The sequence below is a fragment of the Chiloscyllium plagiosum genome, unplaced genomic scaffold, assembly GCF_037043375.1.
Source record: "Chiloscyllium plagiosum isolate Xiang-an unplaced genomic scaffold, Cpla_swu_hap1 HiC_scaffold_5, whole genome shotgun sequence".
Classification (NCBI taxonomy): domain Eukaryota; kingdom Metazoa; phylum Chordata; class Chondrichthyes; order Orectolobiformes; family Hemiscylliidae; genus Chiloscyllium; species Chiloscyllium plagiosum.
In genome coordinates, this window is record NW_028270143.1 from 49,703,276 (window position 1) to 49,726,865 (window position 23,590).

The 23,590-nt window shown below is 38.6% G+C and overlaps 1 protein-coding gene across 3 annotated transcripts in view; it reads left to right on the forward strand.

Moving 5' to 3' along the window:
• The window catches only part of elp2 (elongator acetyltransferase complex subunit 2), a 149,684-nt gene that overhangs the window by 36,242 nt on the left and 89,852 nt on the right, over positions 1–23,590 (forward strand). For all 3 annotated transcript variants that reach the window (XM_043689953.2, XM_043689952.2, XM_043689954.2), the window contains 7 exons: positions 1,317–1,394; positions 3,081–3,145; positions 4,672–4,738; positions 6,416–6,559; positions 9,988–10,083; positions 15,042–15,142; positions 23,437–23,568. In XM_043689953.2, coding sequence (XP_043545888.1) covers positions 1,317–1,394; positions 3,081–3,145; positions 4,672–4,738; positions 6,416–6,559; positions 9,988–10,083; positions 15,042–15,142; positions 23,437–23,568 — 683 coding nt within the window. The remainder of the gene's footprint in view (positions 1–1,316; positions 1,395–3,080; positions 3,146–4,671; positions 4,739–6,415; positions 6,560–9,987; positions 10,084–15,041; positions 15,143–23,436; positions 23,569–23,590) is intronic.

Sequence of the window (23,590 nt, forward strand, 5' to 3'; positions counted from 1 at the left end):
AAGACATGATCCAGATAAATCTTCCCCTTCCTGATGAATCATACTGTTCAAAACTAAAGACTACAGCTCATCTTCTCTGAATTGGAGTTCCTGGGACAAATAACACTTGCAGCAGATGTTGTCACTATGAACCTCATTAGAGTCGACCAGCTCTCCCATCATTCAGGTACAACACATCGCTTAATCCTGCATCCTCTGTTTTATTTTCTTAGTTCTTAATTTGTGTTTTTACAAGAAAAATTCATGTTAGTGTTTAGGTTTTAATCTTTAACTATTTCTCCTATTTGCCTTCAATAGGTAAGTTTTTTATAATGTGGTTGAATTAGCAGCTATGACCAAGCAATGAACTTACGGGTTTTCCTGTGATGTTGTACTTTTGTGCTGGATTCCCCACCCCCAAATCCTGGGCTTCAATTTATCCTGTTAAAAACATATGTTACAAACGATGAGCCAAAAAAAGCAAGCAGAAAAGCACCTCTTCATCTCTGCACTGAATTCCTGTGCTGCCACCAAAGTCACCAAACTATATGCTCACTCGGGTTGTGTCTCACTCTGGATTTGATCTCTTCTTTAAATAAACTGGATTATCATAGCAATTTGGAGTGAATTTGTTTTGTAAATTTGAAAAAAAGACACTGTTTTTTCCCATACTTTTTTGGGACTCTGTTAAGCAATTCAATAGCACAACTGAGATGAATACTAACTGTGATAATGCTCCATTGCTACTAACATTTTGGCTGCAATCTATATATCAAATTTTATTTGAATTCCAGTCTTGAATGCAAGTTTCAGCAGCCTCCCAGGTTGTAATTGTTGATGGAGTGTCAGAGGCAAAAGTGTTCATCTTTACGGTAATGCACTTTACTCAGGTACTATGGATAATATATGAAGGTGGTTTTAGAACAAACTATTCTCGGAAACCATGTTGTTTGCTTTGTTGCAACACTTTCATTTTAATCCAACTTTACTGACATCCCGGAAGTTCTAATCAACCCTCAGTTTGCTATTTCTGGTTGTGTAAATGCCAGTACATTGACTTTCTTCAGTTTCTTTCTTGAGTTAATTTTTAAAAATATATTGAAGATGTGGGTAATTGCTCTGAGTGAAATAGAGTCCTTTTTCCTATTTGTTTTTCTGAGTTTGGACAGAAGATTATTACTGCATTCATTAATTAGAAATAAGGATAATCTGTAATTCAGTCATTTGAGCGTGATTGAGAGTCTTTGCATTTTACTATAACTTGTATTATCTTCTTTCTTATCAGAATTGTAGTTTGCAAAATGCAAAACTAAATTCAATAAATTATTTATGGATAGGTGAATGTGTACAAACCCTGACGTTCGGTAATGGATTCATGATGGATGTTGCATTAGCACAATTACCAGGCAGTGATGGTAAGTGCTGACGAACTGGAATTCCAGTTGATCTTCCACATGTTAATTGTGGATTGTCCATGTCATTAGTTATGACTTGTTAGAGGAATATTTTAAACGAATATGAACATATTTCAAAAATGGCATTATCATTTGTGTAATTATTTAAAATATAAATTTACCATATCAGGATTTTTAGGAGAAGGTGTGGACAAAGAAAACTGTACAAAATGGAGCTTAATAATAACAAAGAAAATGGGAAAGTAAAGAGTGGAATGATTTAAAATGAGGCAGAAGAATGAGGAAAATGTGACTCTTCAGATTGGAAAGGTGTGGTTGAGAAAGTAGAATAAATGATATGTATGTATATATTTTCTAGAAAGAAAAAAAGTTGATGTGGGTGTTTAAAATTTAAGAGGTGTGAATAAAAAAAATTCTCACTTAAAACTGAAGGCAAAGCTGGCTGGGGAAAAGGGAAAAAAATGTACAGTACTGAATTTGAATATTTTTGGCAAGATGTCATGTTGCTGAAGCATTTGTCTTGCTGTCATCAGGGTAAAAACAAAAATATAAATTTTGAAATGATTGCAACAGTTTATAATACAGGTGAAAAAAAGTGCTGAATGGTTAGCAAGTCAGCTCTGACCAAGGTGTAGACACGGAGAAAGTTGTGTGGAGCTATCAGCTTCCTAACTTCCTAAGGTAATCTGTTAAATCAGCGGCATGGCTCATTTATGTTTGCTAGAAGCGACCTATATTAATAAACAAGGTCCTGTTCTCTGCAAACAAAGGGAATATGTTCAAATCTTGTAGTTTCTCAAATTATTCGGGATCTTGGAGAGCCTTGCTTTCTCTATTTTGGCGAGTTAGAGTGAACTTGCCAACCAAACAGCATCCATTTTTCCAGTTGTATAAATTGTAGCAGCCATTTGATATTTAACATTCTTTGGTTTGACCTGATGAGTGAGAGATTAAAGCTTTGACCACACGTTTGTCCTTTCAACAATTAAAAAGACACAGTCAGAATTAGAGTGGTGTTTTTAAAAAGGATGAAGAACTGCTGCTTTAATTATTGTCAGTGTCCCCAATGGACGATAATAAATAATCTTTTGGGCAGTTTGTTGTGGAGCATCTTTTGCCATGGAGAATTGGATCAAGGACTGTATAAAATATATGCTGTTCATCATTTTCATGACCTTCCCTTGGATCCTGCATCGTCATAATGCTCAATGGCATTTTTGCATTTATTTTGAAACCATTAGATTTTATAAATGATCGTTGCAATTTGAAACATATCAACTCATCAAAACACTGTCACTTAGAGGATTATCAGTAATGAGTATGGAAATAGGTTGAGCTTAGAAAAGTAACTATGCAACTCAGAATTGAGAAGACATAAATCCTTCACTTGGCTTGATTTAATTTTGCTTTATGTAATGGGCAAATTTGTTTATTTGAAGAGGTTTTCATCCTAAAGAAGGAATATATATGTGTTGTATATGTAAAGTTTAAGATGTTTCATCTGTCTTGTATTTAAAGGAACAATAATAATAGCAGGTTAAAACAACTGGTACTACTTAAACCATAATTGATGTTAAGTGGTTATCTTGTGTGAATATCTTTTATAAAACTCCTAAAACATTGTAGTGTATTCATTTTTTTACTATGTAATTCTGATCATCTCACTGGTAAATTGTCTGATTCCAGCTGTAATTCTGGCTTGTGGAGGTGATGATAGCAAAATTTATTTATTTGTCCGAGAAGATGGACATGTAAGTTGACAAGTTAAGAAATTTGTATTTATGCATGTTATTAATACCAATGGCGTTCATTTTGAGCTCAAAACATTTGCTATTTTGAGTTGAATTCTTATTTGTAAAGGAACAAATCTTGATCTTGCTTTTCAGCTGGGGCGTATTTTGGAGGAACGTTTGTGACAGGGGCAGCTGCCCTCCAGTTGGAAGGATAGTCTATTTAGCTGGCCTTCCATTATTCAGTGAAGCAATAGCTGCAAAATCCATCATTCTGTCATTGCTCCCATTCTCCTCCACCTCCCCATTCCCCCATCCAAATTGAACCCAGAGTCATTATCTTTCCCTCCCACTGTAAAGAGCTGCCTGGCTGAACTGTCAGTACTGTGTTGTGATCGCTGCTCGGGCAGCACGGTGGCACATTGGTTAGCATTGCTGCCTCACAGCGCCAGAGACCCGGGTTCAATTCCCGCCTCCGGCGACTGACTGTGTGGAGTTTGCACATTCTCCTCATGTCTGCATAGGTTTCCTTCTAGTGTTCTGGTTTCCTCCCACAGTCCAAAAATGTGCAGGTTAGGTGAATTGGCCATGCTAAATTGCCCAGGAGAAAGTGAGGACTGCAGATGCTGGAGATCAGAGCTGAAAAATGTGTTGCTGGAAAAGCGCAGCAGGTCAGGCAGCATCCAAGGAGCAGGAGAAGGGCTTATGCCTGAAACATCGATTCTCCTGCTCCTTGGATGCTGCCTGACCTGCTGCGCTTTTCCAGCAACACATTTTTCATGCTAAATTGCCCATAGTGTTAGGGACAGGGGTAAATATAGGGGAATGGGTCTGGGTGGGTTGCTCTTTGGCGGGTCGGTGTGGACTTGTTGGGCCGAAGGGCCTGTTTCTACACTGTAAGTAATCTGATCTAATCTAATCTAATTACTGCTGCTCCCTGAACTTTTGCCTCAGTAGAGCTATCTGCACAGGAGCAGCCCACATGATGTTATTATACACTGAATGGAGTATCATCAGCCATGGATGTGTAAATTCATTCTGGTTTAAGAGCATTTGTCACCATTTTAATGGTCATCTTTGCATTTGTGCTAATTGTGGCAGTGACATCTCAAAGTTTCTGTGTCTAGATGGTAACACTGCAGTTTCAATGTTCATCAGTTAACTCCACACACAATTGGCTAAATACTTACTAAATCATATGCTTTGTTTGCAATATTGTATTTAGGTCACTTTTCTAAATGACTTTGACAACTTTAAACAAAATTACTTTCACAGATCTGAAATCAAAATTCACCTATGTCTATTTTAAAAGTCCAAATGCCTAAAATGATAATATATTGTACATCTTTATCACAGATTAAAAATTCCCATCTGTTAGTCATAACTTTCTCGATAGAAGAATATAAAAAAATCTCATTGTCCTGCCCAGATACAGAATGATGTTCTATTTGTATAAAGTAGTTGATATCTGTACACTAATTTTGTTTTATATTTGAATGTACTTGGATAATTGACTAGTGGTGCAGTAAAAAAATTATTTGTTGCAGTTTCAGAAAATTCATTCCCTTATGGGCCATGAAGACTGGATTCGCGGAGTTGAATGGGCTCTATGTGGTAAGCTCACTGGTTGTTCAATATACTGGAACTTGTTATTTTGAAAATTTTTGATTCACAGCAACTGTCACACAGTCTGTTGTGGTTCTGTTCGCCGAGCTGGGAATTTGTGTTGCAGACGTTTTGTCCCCTGTCTAGGTGACATCCTCAGTGCTTGGGAGCCTCCTGTGAAGCGCTTCTGTGATGTTTCCTCCGGCATTTATAGCGATTTGTATCTGCCACTTCTGGTTGTCAGTTCCAGCTGTCCGCTGCAGTGGCCGGTAAATTGGGTCCAGGTCAATGTGCTTATTGATTGAATCTGTGGATGAATGCCATGCCTCTAGGAATTCCCTGGCTGTTCTCTGTTTGGCTTGTCCTATAATAGTAGTGTTGTCCCAGTCGAATTCATGTTGCTTGTCATCTGAGTGTGTGGCTACTAAGGATAGCTGGTCATGTCGTTTCGTGGCTAGTTGGTGTTCATGGATGCGGATCGTTAGCTGTCTTCCTGTTTGTCCTATGTAGTGTTTTGTGCAGTCCTTGCATGGGATTTTGTACACTACATTGGTTTTGCTCATGCTGGGTTTCGGGTCCTTCATCCTGGTGAGTTGTTGTCTGCGAGTGGCTGTTGGTTTGTGTGCTGTTATGAGTCCTAGTGGTCACAGTAGTCTGGCTGTCCATTCGGAAATGCTCTTGATGTATGGTAGTGTGGCTAGTCCTTTGGGTTGCGGCATGTCCTCGTTCCGTTGTCTTTCTCTTAGGCATCTGTTGACTACTCAACACCATTCAAAAGGGCCACAACACACTGCAGTACACCAGAACTGCAAAAAGAGGAAGGAGAACACCTATACAATGTATTTGCCAAAAATGGATACCCGCGCATTTTCATCAACAGAATGGACAGCCAGACTACTGCGACCACTAGGACTCATAACAGCACACAAACCAACAGCCACTCGCAGACAACAACTCACCAGGACGAAGGACCCGAAACCCAGCATGAGCAAAACCAATGTAGTGTACAAAATCCCATGCAAGGACTGCACAAAACGCTACATAGGACAAACAGGAAGACAGCTAACGATCCGCATCCATGAACACCAACTAGCCACGAAACGACACGACCAGCTATCCTTAGTAGCCCCACACTCCGATGACAAGCAACATGAATTCGACTGGGACAACACTACTATTATAGGACAAGCCAAACAGAGAGCAGCCAGGGAATTCCTAGAGGCATGGCACTTATCCACATATTCAATCAATAAGCACATCAACCTGGACCCAATATACCGGCCACTGCAGCGGCCAGCTGGAACTGACAACCGGAAGCGGCAGAGACAAACCACTACAAATGCCGGAGGAAACATCACAGAAGTGCTTCACAGGAGGCTCCCAAGCACTGAGAATGTCACCTAGACAGGGGACGAAACATCTGCAACACAAATTCCCAGCTCGGCGAACAGAACCACAACGAGCACCCGAGCTACAAATCTTATCACAAACTTTGTCACACAGTCTGTTCTTAATAGAATGTGAATTTTACTTTAATTTGATTTTATTGAGATTAAACTTCTTCTGGGTTGTTATATACTTAATTCAAAGTTAACATTTTCTTAGCATAGCATAATTTTTTTTTTCTTTTGTGCTTTTGAAATTTAATCAGTAATTATGAACCTTTTTTGTTTTGTACTCTAATAGATGGAAACCTTTTATTAGCAAGCTGTTCACAAGACTGTTTGATACGCATTTGGAGAATATTTATAAGGACAGAATCTACTTCCAAGTCTTACGATGGAGGCATCATTAAATTGAAGGAGGACATATTTCATGTTCAGAGTGATAGTGAGTCTTAAAAGCTGGTGCAAATTTGAAAATAATGTTTTTCCAGAATAAGGATATAAAGTTGCTTGTCATATTTCCGGATGTTTAGATTAGATTAGATTACTTACAGTGTGGAGACAGGCCCTTCGGCCCAACAAGTCCACACCGACCCGCCAAAGCGCAACCCACCCATTCCCCTACACTTACCCCTTTTACCTAACACTATGGGCAACTTAGCATGGCCAATTCACCTAACCTGCACATCTTTGGATTGTGGGAGGAAACCGGAGCACCCGGAGGAATCACGCAGACAGGGGGAGAATGTGCAAACTCCACACAGTCAGTCGCCTGAGTCGGGTGTGTCTGAACATTACCTAAACGAAAATGTGCCATCTTAATTTATTACATTTGACTCTAATTTATACATTAACTTACTGGAGACACAATGGCCCAATGGTATTTTCGCTGGACTTTTAAGCCAGAGACTCAGAAAACGTTCTGGGGACTTGGATTCAAATACCACTATGGCAGAATTTAAATTTAATGTAAAAGAAATCTGGAATTAAGAGTCTGATGATGACCATGAATCCATTGTCAATTGTTGCCAATGACAACCTGAACGCACGAATGAACAAAAGAAAACTACTTTATCCAATGGATGTCAGCAGAGTTTCTCTAAAACTAATGGGAATGAAATGCAGAAAGTTTTGAGCTGAGGTTAAGTAATTGTCTGTTTGGAAAAACTTTGAACAATTGCTACTTTTTCTTCTCACTAAGGAAGAGATAAAGCTCCATATTGGGGTTGTAAGAATCTTCAGACATTTTTTCATGGCATTATTTCAACTCTTTCAAACAATTTTACCTGATGTGGATGACATTTCTAATCATTTGAGCTCCAGGTACTGGAGTACTGCTACCAAGTATTGGATGATGAGATGAGATTCAATTTGTATGGAATATCACTCAATATTACACACATTATAACTAGTCTCACCTCATTGGTATACAGTTCCCATTCTCTCACCTGCCAGATAGAAACTATACACTGAGAATTCCTGACATGGAAACCAGAGTGGTTCCAAGACAACTCCTGCTTGCCATTGCTTCTCTTCATCTCGATCTTCGGCATCTGGCGGTAGCATATCCAGGCACACTCCTTGAGCAGTGACTGCACGCATCCTACGTCCATGGACATTGGCATCCAACATGAACCAGTCTTGTTGCATCATCATGGCACATAATGATTCATGTACAGAGTGCTTCTGTTCTTCATTGCTGTACTTGGCACCCCTCATTGCATGGCTGCTGCCAGGATACTGCACAGAAAGATGGGCGATCAAATCAGAGTTCTGAGGAAGGGTCACCAGACCTGAAACATAACTCTGATTTCTCTTCACATGTGCTGCCACACCTGCTGAGCTTTTCCAGCAACTTCTGATTTTGATTCTGATTTACAGTATCTGCAGTTCTTTTGGTTTTCACTCATTTCAAGGCTGCTCACTTGCTTTTGTAGTACTTGCACAATTTGTGCTGGCTGCAATGCTTGTGGCATCCTTGCCATAACTTTTTCCATGTAACCCTTCAACCAGAGCTAATTGGCCCTCAGTATTGCCTGCCCTTTTAATGCAAAGCCAAGCCAATTGTCATGTTTATCAGTAATGATTAGTAAAGGATGTGGGCATGTTGCTGTCTAGCACTGAGGTACATCAATCTCAAACTTGTAATGTGTGCCAACCATGTACATACCACATGCATTGCATGTCCTTCAACCAAATGGCCATGTTTCAATGTCTAAGGGGAGTCAATCCTCAGTCAAGTCAAGGAAGACACCCTTCAAGCAGGAGTCGCAGCACAGTAAGTGATTGGGCATAGCCAGTCAACTGCTTAGGGTACTTAGAGTAAGTATCTTTTTCTTGTATTGGGGAAGAGGAACCAAATGCCGGGTACCCCGATAGCCAACTTGGCTCTTCCTGCCCTATGCTGAGTTAGGGAGAGATTGAGTAGCTTTTCATGCAGTGCAGGTGAGGGAAAGGTGATAAGATGTCCTGCATGAATGAGTAAGTAAGAGATGTAGAGGCCATGCAGGGTTAGTTGTCTGGAGGAATTAGGTATGCGAAAGCGAGTGAGGTGAGATGTTGCATGTGACAGTGAGAGTGATAGAGCATGAGCCTTGATGTGAGGTGGGTGCAGTAGCAGGCATAGAGTGTGAGGTAGCGGAGAGGTAATGACACAGAAAAGATCATTGATTATCTTGTGGCATTGCAGGGTGTTCTCTCCAGACAGTTGAGACCTCACTGATCTGCCTAGCAACCTCAAATTAGGCTGTCAGAGTCTGTCAGTCCTGGATGGAAGAGGACAACTGAACGGTACACCACCCTGTCCACCAGACTTGTAGCTTGAAAGTGGGATACCACTGCCCCTTTATATGCCACATATGGGGCAAATTACATGATCTGTGCTGTGCACCTCTGAACTACCAGTGCTTGATTTGCATAACTGCCTTTTAAATATGGCGCTGGCACCAGGAATTTGGGAATGCCCCAGCAGTGGAAAGTATTAAAGTACTAAATCAATTGAGACAATAAGCCTAGTATCGGATGAGCGGGGTGCTTTAGAGATATGTTACTTTATGAAAGAAGTGAGTTTGTGATGATGGCGGGAGAAAACGTGGACTTCATGAGAGAAAGTGTCTGTGAAACTCGACAAAATAACCCTTAGCTGATTTCATAAGATTTAGGTTGACGTCTATGTTCTGGTTTTGACTTAGCAATGTTTGCTGACACCTTGTGCTGAAATTGACAGTTCAACTTCTTACATACGAAAACTTTAAACTTGTCATTAGCATAGCATGATTATTTTAAAAAGTTAATTCATGTTTAACTTTGTAATTTACACACTGCATATTAACAAAGTAAATAGACTAAGTGATTTTGTACTACTTCTCAGGACATTTTTTTGAAGTATTTTTTTTCTTAGGGTGATGGTCTGCCATTTTCCTAGTACTGGTTGAATAGAATACAGGGCAGAAGGCTAGTATAGTGAAACGTGGTCTTTGGTTCAAATTTCAGCAGATTTTCAACACATTAAGAGTTGGTCAGCATTATAGCCGATGGGTTCAGCATAATCAATGCAATCATTGATTTTGGAATTAGATTTTATGTATGAATAAAAACCTTTTCAAAAAATAGTTGTAGACTTCGTATCAGTATAGTTTATACATGCAAAAGGAAAATGTTTACAAATGGAAACCTTCTCAATGATACAATTTTTTAAACAATTGTAGACATCTGACAATTTATTCTTTTTGGCTTGAAATACTTTATATTTAATTCCAATTCTTATTTTTATGTAGCTATGTAGCAATCAAATGCGAGTTCACTAATGTACTTGTTCCCTTGAACTAAATAATTAACATGCTTGACACTGCAGTCTTTTTTCTTTCATCTTAGAGGGATTGGTGACATATGCTGTAACATTGGAAACCGTGTTAGCCGGTCACGAGAACTGGGTTTATGGAGTGCATTGGCAGCCCCCTTTTCAGAAAGGTAACATGTTGTGAATGATTGAGAGAAATTTTAGAATTTAGAGTCCCAATTTTGAGAATAAAATCCCTAACAACTCGATCAATCATCTCTGTACATCTTTAATGTATGCCTTCAGGCTCCAGCTGTCAGACCTCAATATCTCTGGCTCCATCTCTTAAATCACTCCTTATTCTTCAAAAATATAAGAACAACACTTCCACCCTCAGTATACTGAATTTCATCAATTGTTAAGGCAGTGATGGCCTAATACTATATTCGCTGGACTATTAATCCAAAACCCAAGTAATGTTCTGGAAACTCAGGTTCAAATCCTACCATGACAGATGATGGAATGTGAATGCAATGAAAATCTAGAATTAAGAAACTACTGTCGATTATCAAAAAAAACCCACCTGCTTCATTAATGACCTTATTTGGTCCGGCCAATATGTGACTGCAGACTCTCAGCAATGTGGTTGACTCTTATCTGCCCTCTGGGCAATCTAGCCAGTGATGCCCACACTCCAAGACTGAATTTTAAAAATCCCAACTGTTAAACACTTGCCTTCCAATCCTTTTTCAACCTGGGCATACATGCTTGCTTTGCTTTTATTATGCCTTTAATGGCATGCATTGCTACTTTTAGTGATCTGTGTAATTATATTCCCAGATGTCTTTGCTTCCAAACCTGAGTTAAATTTTGATTTTCTGAATTCTATATGACCTTACTTTTTCAAAATATAATACTTCACAATTATGTATGCTACAATTCAGTCGTACATTCATTCTTCAAGTAATGTTGTCTTAATATCTGTTGAATTATTCTTTGTTTGGTGCCAAGTAAGCTGAGAACTTCTTAAATTCCAAATCTAAATTGTGAAAGTAAATTATCAACAACCGAGATTCAAACAGCTCTGAAAAGTGACACTTTACCCTTAATCTAGATGAGTTCCTAGCTATCTTTTCTTCTGATGTTTCCAGGATTCCATATGGTCTTGTATGTGTTCAATCCGTTTTGGAAAAATAGATATATAAATATACAGAATTCCTCTTGTCTATGCTGTGAGTTACTGTTTAACTGAAGTTGGAAAAGCAAGACTTTTTCTTTTGAAATCCATGTTAACTATTTTATTCTTGTTTCTGGATCATATTCTGTTTCCCCTTTGGTAGTTTGAAAAATAACTAAATTCCTCTAAATGTTAGACTGACTGGTCACTTGGGCCTCAGCACATCCTATTTCTGTTTGTTAAATCTAGATATAATGGATACCCATCTGTTAGTCCTGTGGCACTGTATCAAGGTCAGAATCTCTGCCACCTAAATCTGTGATGTTAAACACAAAAATTCAAACATTGCAGTCTGAGATAAACTATCGTTCCAATACTCACCAGTAGACTCTGCAACAAAATGAGTGCAGTGACATGATCGTCAGATGCATGCCCCCTTTCCAAAACTAAAAATACTGGAAAAAAGTTAGAACTGAGTAAATGAGTTTTTAATATTATGATAAGTGATCATTATTGCAAAACTCCCTGATCTTGACAAATTAACCTTTCAACCTCATTCCTTCAAAATATAATTAGCATTTTGAGACTTTTAAATAAAAACTGCCCTCATATCTTTGCCTTTTAATGCTATCTTAGTTCTGAATCATTATTTGACTTTTGTATGTTTTAATTCTAGTTTATAATATCTGATTCAGGATAGGTGAGAATTCTTTCATCTGATTGTTTAATAAGCCACAATGATTCTTGGCCTGCCCACAGTCACTAAGGTTCCCTATAAAGGGCATATTGCTGGATCAAGCAATAGATTGGCTATAAAGCACACAAAAAACTTGCAAGCAGTTATCAGTGAGGTGAACAGCAATACCATTTTTTACCACTGACTGCAAAGTTCAAGCTCGCAAAACTGTGACGTATCAGTTGGTCAACAAGTAGCTTTAATGAAAAGTTTTTGCAGAAAGAAAGAGAAATGGACTGTGGCTGAACCTTTGACTGCTCAAGGTGTGGGCACCACATGGCCATGATATCCCACTTTAAATGATTTTGATCCATTGTCCTTGATATCCTAATGTAGCACAAATTTATCCATGTCAATCTTAAAACTTTCACTTGATGCAGTCTTGTTTTGAGAGGGTGAGTTCCTTCTGTCGACTACGTTGTGATTAGCCTCTTCCTTATTCAGTTCCTGAATGGTTTACAATTTTAAAATTGTGTCACTTTATTCTGTATTCTCTCAATGGATGAGTAAGTGCTTTTCTGTATTCACCTCATTGAATTCCTAAATAGTTTTAAACATCTCAAAAGATCACTCCTGAATTGTTTATTTAAGAGACTAAGGTCAAATGTATTTTGCCAGTATTCATAATTAGACTATATTATGCTCTAGTTAAGTATGGAATTAATCTCAACTTTATAATATTTTGACTTGAAAACAAGAGTGGTATCACTGAGCCAAAGCTGATGCTGTACAATAGTATTCATAGGTGTCTATTCAGTAACGTGTGATTTTAATCTTGTATAGCTCATTAGTGAAACCACATTTAAGATGATGTGCAAGATTCACATTGCAGTCGTAAAAGCACTGGAGGTTGCTTAGTACAGTGTCTGGATTGGTGTGGAGATTTCAGTTTCTTATAAAGGCAGATTTGAAGAATTTTAAAGAACATGCTATAAATTGAATCTGTTAAGCAGATGAATTGCATGTTTTCAAACAATCATTAAACTAGTCTCTAATTGCTATTTAAAATGAAACTAAATGCAGTAGCACCGGTTAGCAACATCATTGTTGTGATTAATTCTGCAGCATGTGAATAATGAATGGACAAGCTTTTTCAATTTCTTGAATTTGTTTTGCTCTTGATTTGTTATTCAAATATGGTTGTCTTCTAGTTTTTCTCTTTCCTCTGACTGTAGATATGAATTGTTACAAAAATTGAGTTTTCTGAGAGTAATTCTTGTTATAAGCAGTAAATCAGGTAGCAATTTCAAGGATCCATACATTGCAATGAAACATGGAAATGAGGAAGTTGCTGCTTGAGTTGCTTTTGAACCTGCCAAGGGTTGATTATGTTAGACACTCTCTGAGAGACTGAATACTTAAATATATAGAAGGGTGTATATTTGTTGTATCAATTGAAAGCACAAAAGAAGTTTGGACTTGTTCATTTGTAAATTTTAAATTTTAGTCATTGCTAAACTCACTGACAATGAAAAGTAATCATGATTTGGAGATGCCAGTGTTGGACTGGGTGTACAAAGTGAAAAATCACACAACACCAGGTTATAGTCCAACAGGTTTAATTGGAAGCACACTAGCTTTCGGAGCGATGCTCCGAAAGCTAGTGTGCTTCCAATTAAACCTGTTGGACTACGACCTGATGAAGGAGCAACGCTTGGAAAGCTAGTATGCTTCCAATTAAACCTGTTATAGTCCAACAGGTTTAATTGGAGGCACACTAGCTTTCGGAGCGATGCTCCGAAAGCTAGTGTGCTTCCAATTAAACCTGTTGGACTAGAACCTGGTGTTGTGTGATTTTTAACAATGAAAAGTAACATTCCATCTTCATTCCATCAAATTTTAAACTGTGATTTTTAAAAAAACTCAACTTTTTCTTTTTCATTTTTCTTGCTTCCATATTTCTATTCCTCTTTTTGTTTTGATTTCTGAACATGATTTGCATTTCCTGGCATAGGTGCTGCTTCTCGTGGTAAGGATTCTTTAACTTTAAAGATACACCATTGCTTGCCCTATTTACACAAGTCTAGAATACTTTGTAGAGGTACTGGGCTGTTTCCTTTTGGCATTCTCATAAAAGTGCAACACTTCATGACTTTTATGGAGACCTGTAAGAATAAAGAAGGGCTACAGCTCTTTATTTACCACTGACTGCCAAATCTTGATCAGTGAATTTGTGACAAAAAAACTCATTCCTCCATGCTTTCTGGTTAACAAGTTCTGAATTGTCAGAATGTTCATTGTGACTGAAGTCAGATACATTACTGCTACAAAATAAGCCATGTGCTTCAATTCTTAGCTGAGTATATTTTTTTTCTGAATACTTCATGCAGGTGTAAATATTTAATGTGTGGAGTTATGCAACTGGACTGAAGCTGGAGGCTAATGCATACTGTTATGCAGCCCTACATTATTTTATATTTGCTGGTTTTAACATTGTGCATGTTTTATATATCAGGTGCATGTGGGGATGTCACTTGGCATTTCAAGGTTGACTTAAGAAACCTTTTGAGTAATTTTAGTTAGCTAGCGATAAATAGTATCACAAGTGAAGGCACAAAACTAGGGCTTTCATGATTCTGTTAACTCTTCCATTTTGGCAAGTGTATGCCCAGCTTCTGGAATTGTTTGTCCAAGAGATGGACACATGAAATTTATTTGTGAACTATGTTCTTGTAGGTTTTCCATTTTGTTCATTATATGTTTTTTTTTCTGAAACTGTGACTTATCTAACCTACTTAAAGTTACAAAAGCAAAGCACTGAAATAAAAATGCACTCTGGGAAACACTCAGCAGGTCAGATAATATCTGTGGAGTGAAAAATAGAGTGAATGTTTCAGATTGATAACTTTTAAGTACTGATGAAGAGTTATGTTCACCCAGAAGAAAACTGAATTGTAGTCTTTGGAAAATGGACAGATACCCAGTCTAAATTTTTGTGTGTGGTCTTACAAGTACTTTGCAAAGGATTGATTAATATGGCATCTGTTAAAAAATTCAGTTATTCTTTGCAATGTTCTAGAAGTTGAAAGTTTGCTATCTTTTTGAGGTGGGGAGACCACAAATTTGAGCACAGACTTGACTCTTCAGGGTAATACTTTGGTTCTGTTGCAATCAAGTATGTCATCTTTGGATGAATAAAACTAAAATTCTGTCTTATCTCTTTGTCAGGTCGACATTATCCTGCTGAACTTGGCCACTGTATGTTCTCCACTGATATGTAATTGTTTTTCTTACAGATGGTAGACTTGAACAACCCTTATCCTTATTGTCTGCATCAATGGATAAAACAATGATTCTTTGGGCTTCAGATGAAGAATCTGATATCTGGTTGGAAAAGGTTTGTTATCTATTATATTATTATTCTAATACCTTGTGCCCTTAAAACAGATCTCTGAAAGCAAATTGTATTTTTTTTGGTAAAATCAAACTGACCACATTTGGTTGTGAATCACTTTGTATTTGTGATTTAAAATATTTCACATTTTTACGTCACACTCATTTATGTTTACAAAGCAAAACTTTAGTTCATTTTAGCCTCTTATTCCTGTTATTCGAAGCTCACTTTAACATTGTTCTGTTGGCTCTGTGGTGGAAAAGATGAGAAAAGCTTTCAGTTAGGCCCATGTTTTCTTCTCATTTTAAGAGATCAGATGCATATATGAAACACCGTAAAACATAGGAGCACAAGTCTGCTCCACTATTCAGTGAGGCTGTTCTGATAATCCTCACCTCTACTTTCTTCTCTTTTTCCCGATAGCCTTGATTCCCTTATTGATTATAAGACCATAAGATGTAGGAACAGAATTAGACTGTTCGGTCTGTCGAATCCGCGCCCCCCATTCAATGAGATCGTGCCCAATCTGATCATCTTCACCTTCCCTTTCCTGCCTTTTTATGACATGCCAATGAAGAAGTTGGCCAAATGGGTGGATGAATTTTAATGTAAAGAAATAACATCGTGCACCATGCTAGCAGAGGTGGGGGGCAGTCTGTCTACAGCATGTGGGTAATGAAGCAGAAAATTTGGAAGGGGTCAGAAGCATCTCTGGTGTTGGTAAAGCTTATAAGACACACCTCAACAAAGACGTTTCTTCTTTGGGAAGCCTAAGTTTACCTTTTTATTATGCAGTGTAAGACTTGATTAAATTGGAAGTAATCCTGATGAAGGGCTCCAACCCGAAACATCAATTTTCTTGCTCCTCGAATGCTACCTGGCCTGCTGTGCTTTTCCAGCAACACACACACTACTAAATTGGAAGTAAATCAAACTCTACCCATGGCTTTTTTCTCTTGCTGCATATTATCACAAAGAAATGGAAAAAACGTATGGGAGTAGGTGATTAAGGTGATAAGATCCTAACCCAAACTATCTCAGTCTTGGAAGCTGTCCTGGTCATAAAATCTGCAGCCTTTTGGGGTAATCAGTTCTCAGTTTCCAGTTCTGTACTCATTGTATGAAAGTAGTACTTTCTGTGTTCACTTGTGAATGGCTGCTTGCTCTTGATTTGCACAGGAGATGAAATGCTATCTTTGTGTATACCCTAAAAATTAACAACCTCACATGGCAACAAAAGTAAATTCCAATAAAGCAGTGACTTCTTGTATTTAATGATTAAAAATTGTTGCTTCTCTCAGTGCTGATAATATTATTGTGATTTCTCTCTATGTTCTTTGACTGTGGTTGCAGTTGTCACTTAAACGGAAGAGCACATGAGAAAGGTCTTGACATAGATAGTTTAAGTCAATGGATAAAAGCCTTCAAATGGAGTAAAATGTAGGGAAATATGAAGCTGTTCACTTTGGCAGGAAGAATGGGAAAAAAAACAAAGTATTGCTTAAATAGAGAATGAATACAGAATTCCAAGGTATAGAGGGATCTAGGTGTTCTCATTCATGAGGCACAAAATGTTTGTATGGAATTATACCAAGTAATTAAGGATAATGAATGCTGTCATTTATCACAGAAGGAATTGAATAGATTAGGATATAATGCTTTCATTATATAGAGCATTGGTGAGACCACATCATGAATACTGTATGCAGTTTTGGTCTGCTTATTTAATGAAGAATGTAACTGCATTGGTTGCATTTAAAAGAAAGTTTATCAGGTTGATATCTGGAATGTTTTAAGAGGAAATGTTAGACAGGCCCAACTTATTTTCACTATAGTTTAGAGCAAGTGAAAGATCATTTGATTGACGTGTATAATATTGAAGATCCTAAACAGTTTTAATAAGGTGTAAATGAAATGGTTTCTCCTCTAGTGTGGGCACTGTTTTAAAAGTAAAAGTTGCTCTTTTAGGACGAGATGAGATTTCTCTTAAGATTGTGTGACTTCGGTCAGAACTCTGCCTCAGAAGTTGTGGAGGCAGGGTGATTTGAATATTTTTAACACAGATGAACTCCTGTTAGGCAAAGAAATCAAAAGTTACCAGGAGTAGATGGAAATTATGGAATTTGAAACACAAACAGATCAGCCATGATCTTATTGAATGGCAGAGCAAGGTCAAGCAGCTGAATGGCCCACCATGGCCTCAAGTGGCCATGTTCATTTGTCTGTACAATTCTCACTTAGATCAGTTGTGTAGGTATGGCTTTTGAAAGACATTGTATGATCACTGTGGGAAAATCATGAGCAAAAATAATAGATCAAACAACCCCTAATAATGTGAATTCTATGTATCTGTGAAATTACAAATCATGAATTTGCCTAACTGCGCTAAAAAATAAGTAACAACAAAATTCAGCATCTGCAGGCATAGCTTGCATATCCACAATATTTAACCTATTTTGACATACTTTTAAATAAGCTCTGCAGTAGTGAATTCTATCAGTTGCGGGAATTCTCAGGAACGGAACCCTTGCGGATATGGAGGAATGACTGTAAGTGCAAGATTTCACATTTTGCAGTCTTTATTTGAACACAAATCTAAATCAATGCACCTCAAGCATGTATTAACAGGCAAATGTTACTTCAAATAAATAAATTTCACTTTAAGTAGTCAATACAAAAAAGATACATATTGCACAAACTCAAACTTTCACATCACTCCCTACTCAATTCTGGCCCTGTGTAGCAACACACTTGCATAAAAGTGCTGTTTGTTCTACATGCAGGTAGGCCTAGAATCCTGTTGGACTACAGCTTTCACAAGTACAAATATCGTTAGCAAGGCACCAACCTTCTCTCCGTCTGGTCATGACTGACAGTCCTAACTATGTAGGACTGTCAACATCTCAACAAATAGTTCATAGTTTGACCACTTTTGGGAAAGCACCCAGTTGTTAAACATCTCCAAGCTATGCACACAGCTTTGCAGATTTTAGGCCCTTTTAGCCAGCTTTTGTTTCCTTTCTGTCAAACAGAAAAGATTACTCTTTTCCTAAATGTAATTTGCTGCTGCTTCAAGAATTTCCCCTATTCTGCTTTCTATCTCTGTCAGATTTATTTTTATCTCTTCATTTGCACTTCAATTGCCTTAATTCTCCAACTCCTTTGCTTGTTGCTCTCCTTTGCATCTCTAGTTCTCATTTGTGTCTGCAAGCCTCACAACTTTTTTTTAAAGTTCTTTCCTGTTGGAATTACTTCCATGTTAAAGAGCAGTGGATTGCACAGACCAGAATTTATTATCCAAGAAAATTGTAATTGACCACTTGTACAAACTCTTCAAAGTCCTTTCAATTTTCCTTAAAACAATTACAGATTTCACTGACATTTTATAGAAATTACAGATTTTCCTTATTGTACACTTCTGACTTGAAGGCCATCACAACATTAAAAGGACTGCCGATGTGGTTAGAAAAAAAACTGCAATCGTCATATGTTGTGTATCGACTGCCCGGGTGGTTATGTTGGTAATAAACATCACTGAGAAATATAATCAGTGAGATTTGAGTCCAATTCCAGAAGAAGGATATATGTTGTTAGGTTTTGCACATTATTTTGAAGGGCCCGTGAGATTAATGTGATTTTATTTCTTGAAACACTTTTCAGTATTTCTGCAATCGAAATGAGCCACACTTTGGAGACTGCTGATCTTGCTAAAACTTCACTGTGGTTTTGAGAGTGCTGCACTGAAATATTAAATGAATGCCCATTCGGATAATAATAGCTCTCATGACCTTACTCAAAGAAAAGCTGGAGAGTTCTGATGTACTGGCCAATATTGTTTCACAATTACTGCACCAGAACAGATTAACTGACTATTTGGATGTCAAATCCCTCTATACCTACATTCCCCAACAGGATGGTCTAAGAGCTCTCTGCTTCTTCCTTGACCAGAGGGCTTAACAATTCCCATCCACCATCACTGTCCTCCGCCTGGCTGAACTTGTTCTCTCACTGAACAATTTCTCCTTTAATTCATCTCACTTTCGCCAAGTCAAAGGAGTAACTATGGGCACCCGCATGCCTCCCAGTTATGCCTGCCTCTTTATGGGGTATGTCAAGTGATCCTTGTACCAATCTTACTCTGGCACCCTTCCACAATTCTTTATTCGCTACATCCAACGACTGCTTCGGTGCCACTTAATGGTCCTGCCAGGACCTCGAAAGCTCCATTCATTTTGCCTCCAATTTGCACTCCTCTATAACTTTCACATTGTCCATTTCCAATATTTCCCTTCTTTTCCTTGACCTCTCTGTCTCCGTTTTGGGGAGTAAACTGTCCATTGCCATTCACTACAAAACCACTGATTCCCATAGCTACCATCACTATAGACCCCATGTCCTTAGACCCACTATAACATTAGACCCCAAGTCCTGCAATTTGCAACCCATTCTACCAGTTCTTTTGATTATGCCGTGTCTGTCTGGATGATGCTACCTTCCAAAACAGCGCTGATGACATGGCTTGCTTCTTCTGTGACCATGGCTTCCCCCACCCATTGTGGTTGACAGGGCCCTCAACCGCATCTGCCCTAACACCTATGCTTCCACCCTTGCCCCTTCCCGTCACTCACAATAGCGTTTCCCCTTGTCCTCACTTTTCATCCCACCTCTGCATTCAAAGGATCATTCTCTGCCATTTCAGACAACTCTAGCAGAATGCCACCACTAAATACATCTTCCCCACAATCCCCTTGACTGCATTTCGCAGGGATCATTTCACAACCACTGACACCCACCGCCACCCCACCTTCTCATGTAACTACAGAAAGTGTAACACCTGTCCCTTCACCACGTCCGTGCTCACCCTCCAAGGGCTTAACCAGTTTTTCTAGGTGAAGCAGCATTTCACCTGTACCTCTTCCAATCTTGTGTATTGTATTCACTGCACCCAATGTGGCCTACTGTACATTGGGGAAACCAAACACTGACTGCACCACCATTTTGTGGAAGACCTGCAGTCTTTGAGCAAGTATGACCTGACTTTCCTATAGCTGGTATTTTAACACAGCATCCTGCTCACATGCCAATATGTCTGACCTCGGCATGCTGCAGTGTGGCAGTGAATCGCAACGCAAATTGGAGGAACATCTCATCTTCAGACTAGGCACTTTAATATTAAGTTCAACATCTTCAATTTGTGAACCAACTCCCATTTCTTCACTTTCTTTTAACTTATTATATGTTTTTATCATGGCCTTTCTCCCCTTCCCCCATTCCAGTGGTAATGTTTATCCTTTCCAGTCTGGCAGTTAGATATATCATTGTTCTGCCATTCTGTCATTCTGATCACTTAGTTTAAACTATCAACATCTTTTCTCCACAGCACCCTACAGCCACTTCCCCACACCTCCCGCACTCCCAAAATTAAAAGTATAAATGCTGTCCCCTCCACACTTCATTTCAGCTCTGATAAAGAGTCAGCTAGGCTTGAAACGTTGGTTTGCTGTCTCTCCAAGAATGATTAGATTTCCTACAGTGTGGAAACAGGCCCTTCGGCCCAACCAGTCCACACCGACCCTCCGAAGAGTGACCCACCCGGACCCATTTCCCTCTGAGTAATGCACCTAACACTGCGGGCAATTTAGCATGACCAATTCAACTAACCTGCAACCTGCACATCTTTGGATTGTGGGAGGAAACCGGAACACCCGGAGGAAACCCATGCAGACACTGGGAGAATGTGCACACTCCACACAGACAGTTGTCCGAGGCTGGAATCGAACCTGGGACCCTGGTGCTGTGAGGCAGCAGTGCTAACCACTGAGCCACTGTGCCGCCCAATGCTGTCTGCCCTGCTGTGATCTCCAGTATTTGTTGTTTTCAGTACAGATTCCAGCATCTGCAGTAATTTGCTCCTAGCCATTTGTCTGTTCTGGTGTCTGTGGGATTTAGTCATGTGATTTATTTCCTGTTTGTAATCTCCTTTTCAGTCCTGAGAATGTTGGATAATACCTTCCTGTCTTTGGAAGAATGAGTGACTTTTGCATATATGACCTCCTTTGTTTTGTTGTTTGTTGGAGCATATTTCCCTTGAAGAGCAGATTTACGATCTGCAGCCTGCCCAGCATCTCAGAAAGCTTTCTTTTTGACAACAGCTTCTGTCATTCTTTGTCTTTGTCTCAATGCTTGATAGACATTTCTTTATCTATTTCTATTTCTTCTCTCTCTATAAAGCATCTTGAATCATTTTCTGTTATTAAAAATGCTATGTAAATGTAGGTACTTTTACTATTCTCATAAAGTCAATAACGTAAATTCGTTTCTGCTTTTGATTGCATTCCTGAAGCAAACTTCTTTAAGTAGGTCATAATTGTTTTTAGAAATGTAATAGTAACAAACCTATGTAGGTCTCCCCTTCAACTCATTAGAAATGTACTTACTGTAATGGATTTGCATGCATTTTTTAAAAGGAATTCTAAATAATTCATAGTTGGCGAAGCACACCCTCTATATGGGGACTGCAGCAATTCTGCTTCACCAAGGCAGAAAATGACATGGGACCCAACTAAGTAATGCTGCAGAAAGGGAGGGGGATTTCAACATAAAAGTGAAAAATGTTGAAAAATGTACAATATTTGCTGAGAAATGGAAGCTTCAACTTCCACAGTGGCCATAGCATGAATTAATATACCATTGTATTTTATTCTACATATTTTGTCCTATGTATAGGTTAGAAAACTCAAGTTGGGAAAGACATTCTCGATAAGGAATTCATTGAATGTTTTTAGTATTGTTTCTTACACTAGCATGTTACATCATTAACCAGAAAGCAGGCAATGCTACATCTGGCCTTCTAGAAAAGCGCTTCTATATAGCAGCGATCATAATGTGATTGAATTTAACATTTCATAGAATCATAATAGAATCCCCATGGTGTGGAAGCAAGCTATTCAGCCCATTGAGTGCACATCAAGCCTCCCATCCAGACCCACCTCCCTCTTAACCTAACCCTGTAACCCTGCATATACCATGGTTAATCCACTGAGTCTGCACCTCCCTGGATACTATGGGAAATTTAGATTAGATTAGATTAGATTACTTACAGTATGGTAACAGGCCCTTCGGCCCAACAAGTCCACACCGACCCTCTGAAGAGCAACCTACCCATACGCATTCCCCTATATTTACTCCCTCACCCAACACTACAGGCAATTTAGCATGGCCAATTCACCTGACCTGCACATTTTTGGACTGTGGGAGGAAACCGGAGCACCCAGAGGAAACCCACACAGACACTGGGAGAATGTGCAAACTCCACACAGACAATTGCCTGAGGCAGGAATTGAACCCGGGTCTCTGGCGCTGTAAGGCAGCAATGCTAACCACTGTGCCGCCCACCGTGCCGCCCATTTAGCGTGGCCGATCCACCTAAGCAAGCACATCTTTGGACTGAGGGAGGAAACTGGAGCACATTAAGAAAACCCATACAGCCATAGGGAGAATGTACAAAATCCACACAGACAGTTGTCTAAGGGCGAAACTGAACCCAGATCCCTGGTGCTGTGAGGCAGCAATGCTAACCATGAAGTTACCGTGCCATCCTATTTAAGGGATAGAAATGTAAGACCGAGACTATTAGGAATTTAATGAGAACATGAAAACAGATCTAGTAAAAGTGAATTGAGAATTTATGTTAAGGGATTGATCAATAGAAATGCAGTGGCAACCATTGAAGGGGACATTCCAGATAGTTATATTCCATCAAATAAGAAAAATTCCAAGGGAAGAATCTGTATGGTTAACTAAAAATGCAAAGATAGTATCAAATAAAATAAAACATGATGCACAGTTAGCTGGCAGATCAAAAAAAAACAAACATAGTTATATTCCATCAAATAAGAAAAATTCCAAGGGAAGAATCTGTATGGTTAACTAAAAATGCAAAGATAGTATCAAAATCAATAAAACATTATGCACAGTTAGCTGGCAGATCAAAAAAAAAACTGATTATCAAAAAAAACAAAGAATTAATGAAAGACGGATAAAGAAAAAAAAATTAGTGTGTGAGAGAAAGTTAGCCAAAAATACAAAATCAAACAGGAAAAACTTCTTCAGACATTTAAAAAGAAAAGCTAACAAAGCAGATGTAGGTCATATAGAAAATGATCTGGGGAATTAGTAATGCAGGATAAAGAGATGTTTTATGTTGATCATCATGAGCGAGGATATAAATTTTAATGTACCTAAACCCATATTTGTGCTTGCATGGGAATTTAAAGTTGTATTCTACTTTCTTCTAGGTACGTGTTGGAGAAGTAGGTGGAAACACCTTGGGATTCTTTGGCTGCCAATTCAGTCCTGATGGATCAATGGTATTAGCTCATGCATTCCATGGAGCTCTCCACCTATGGTCTCGAAATAAATCTAAGACGGTAAATCAGTTACATTTGGAAA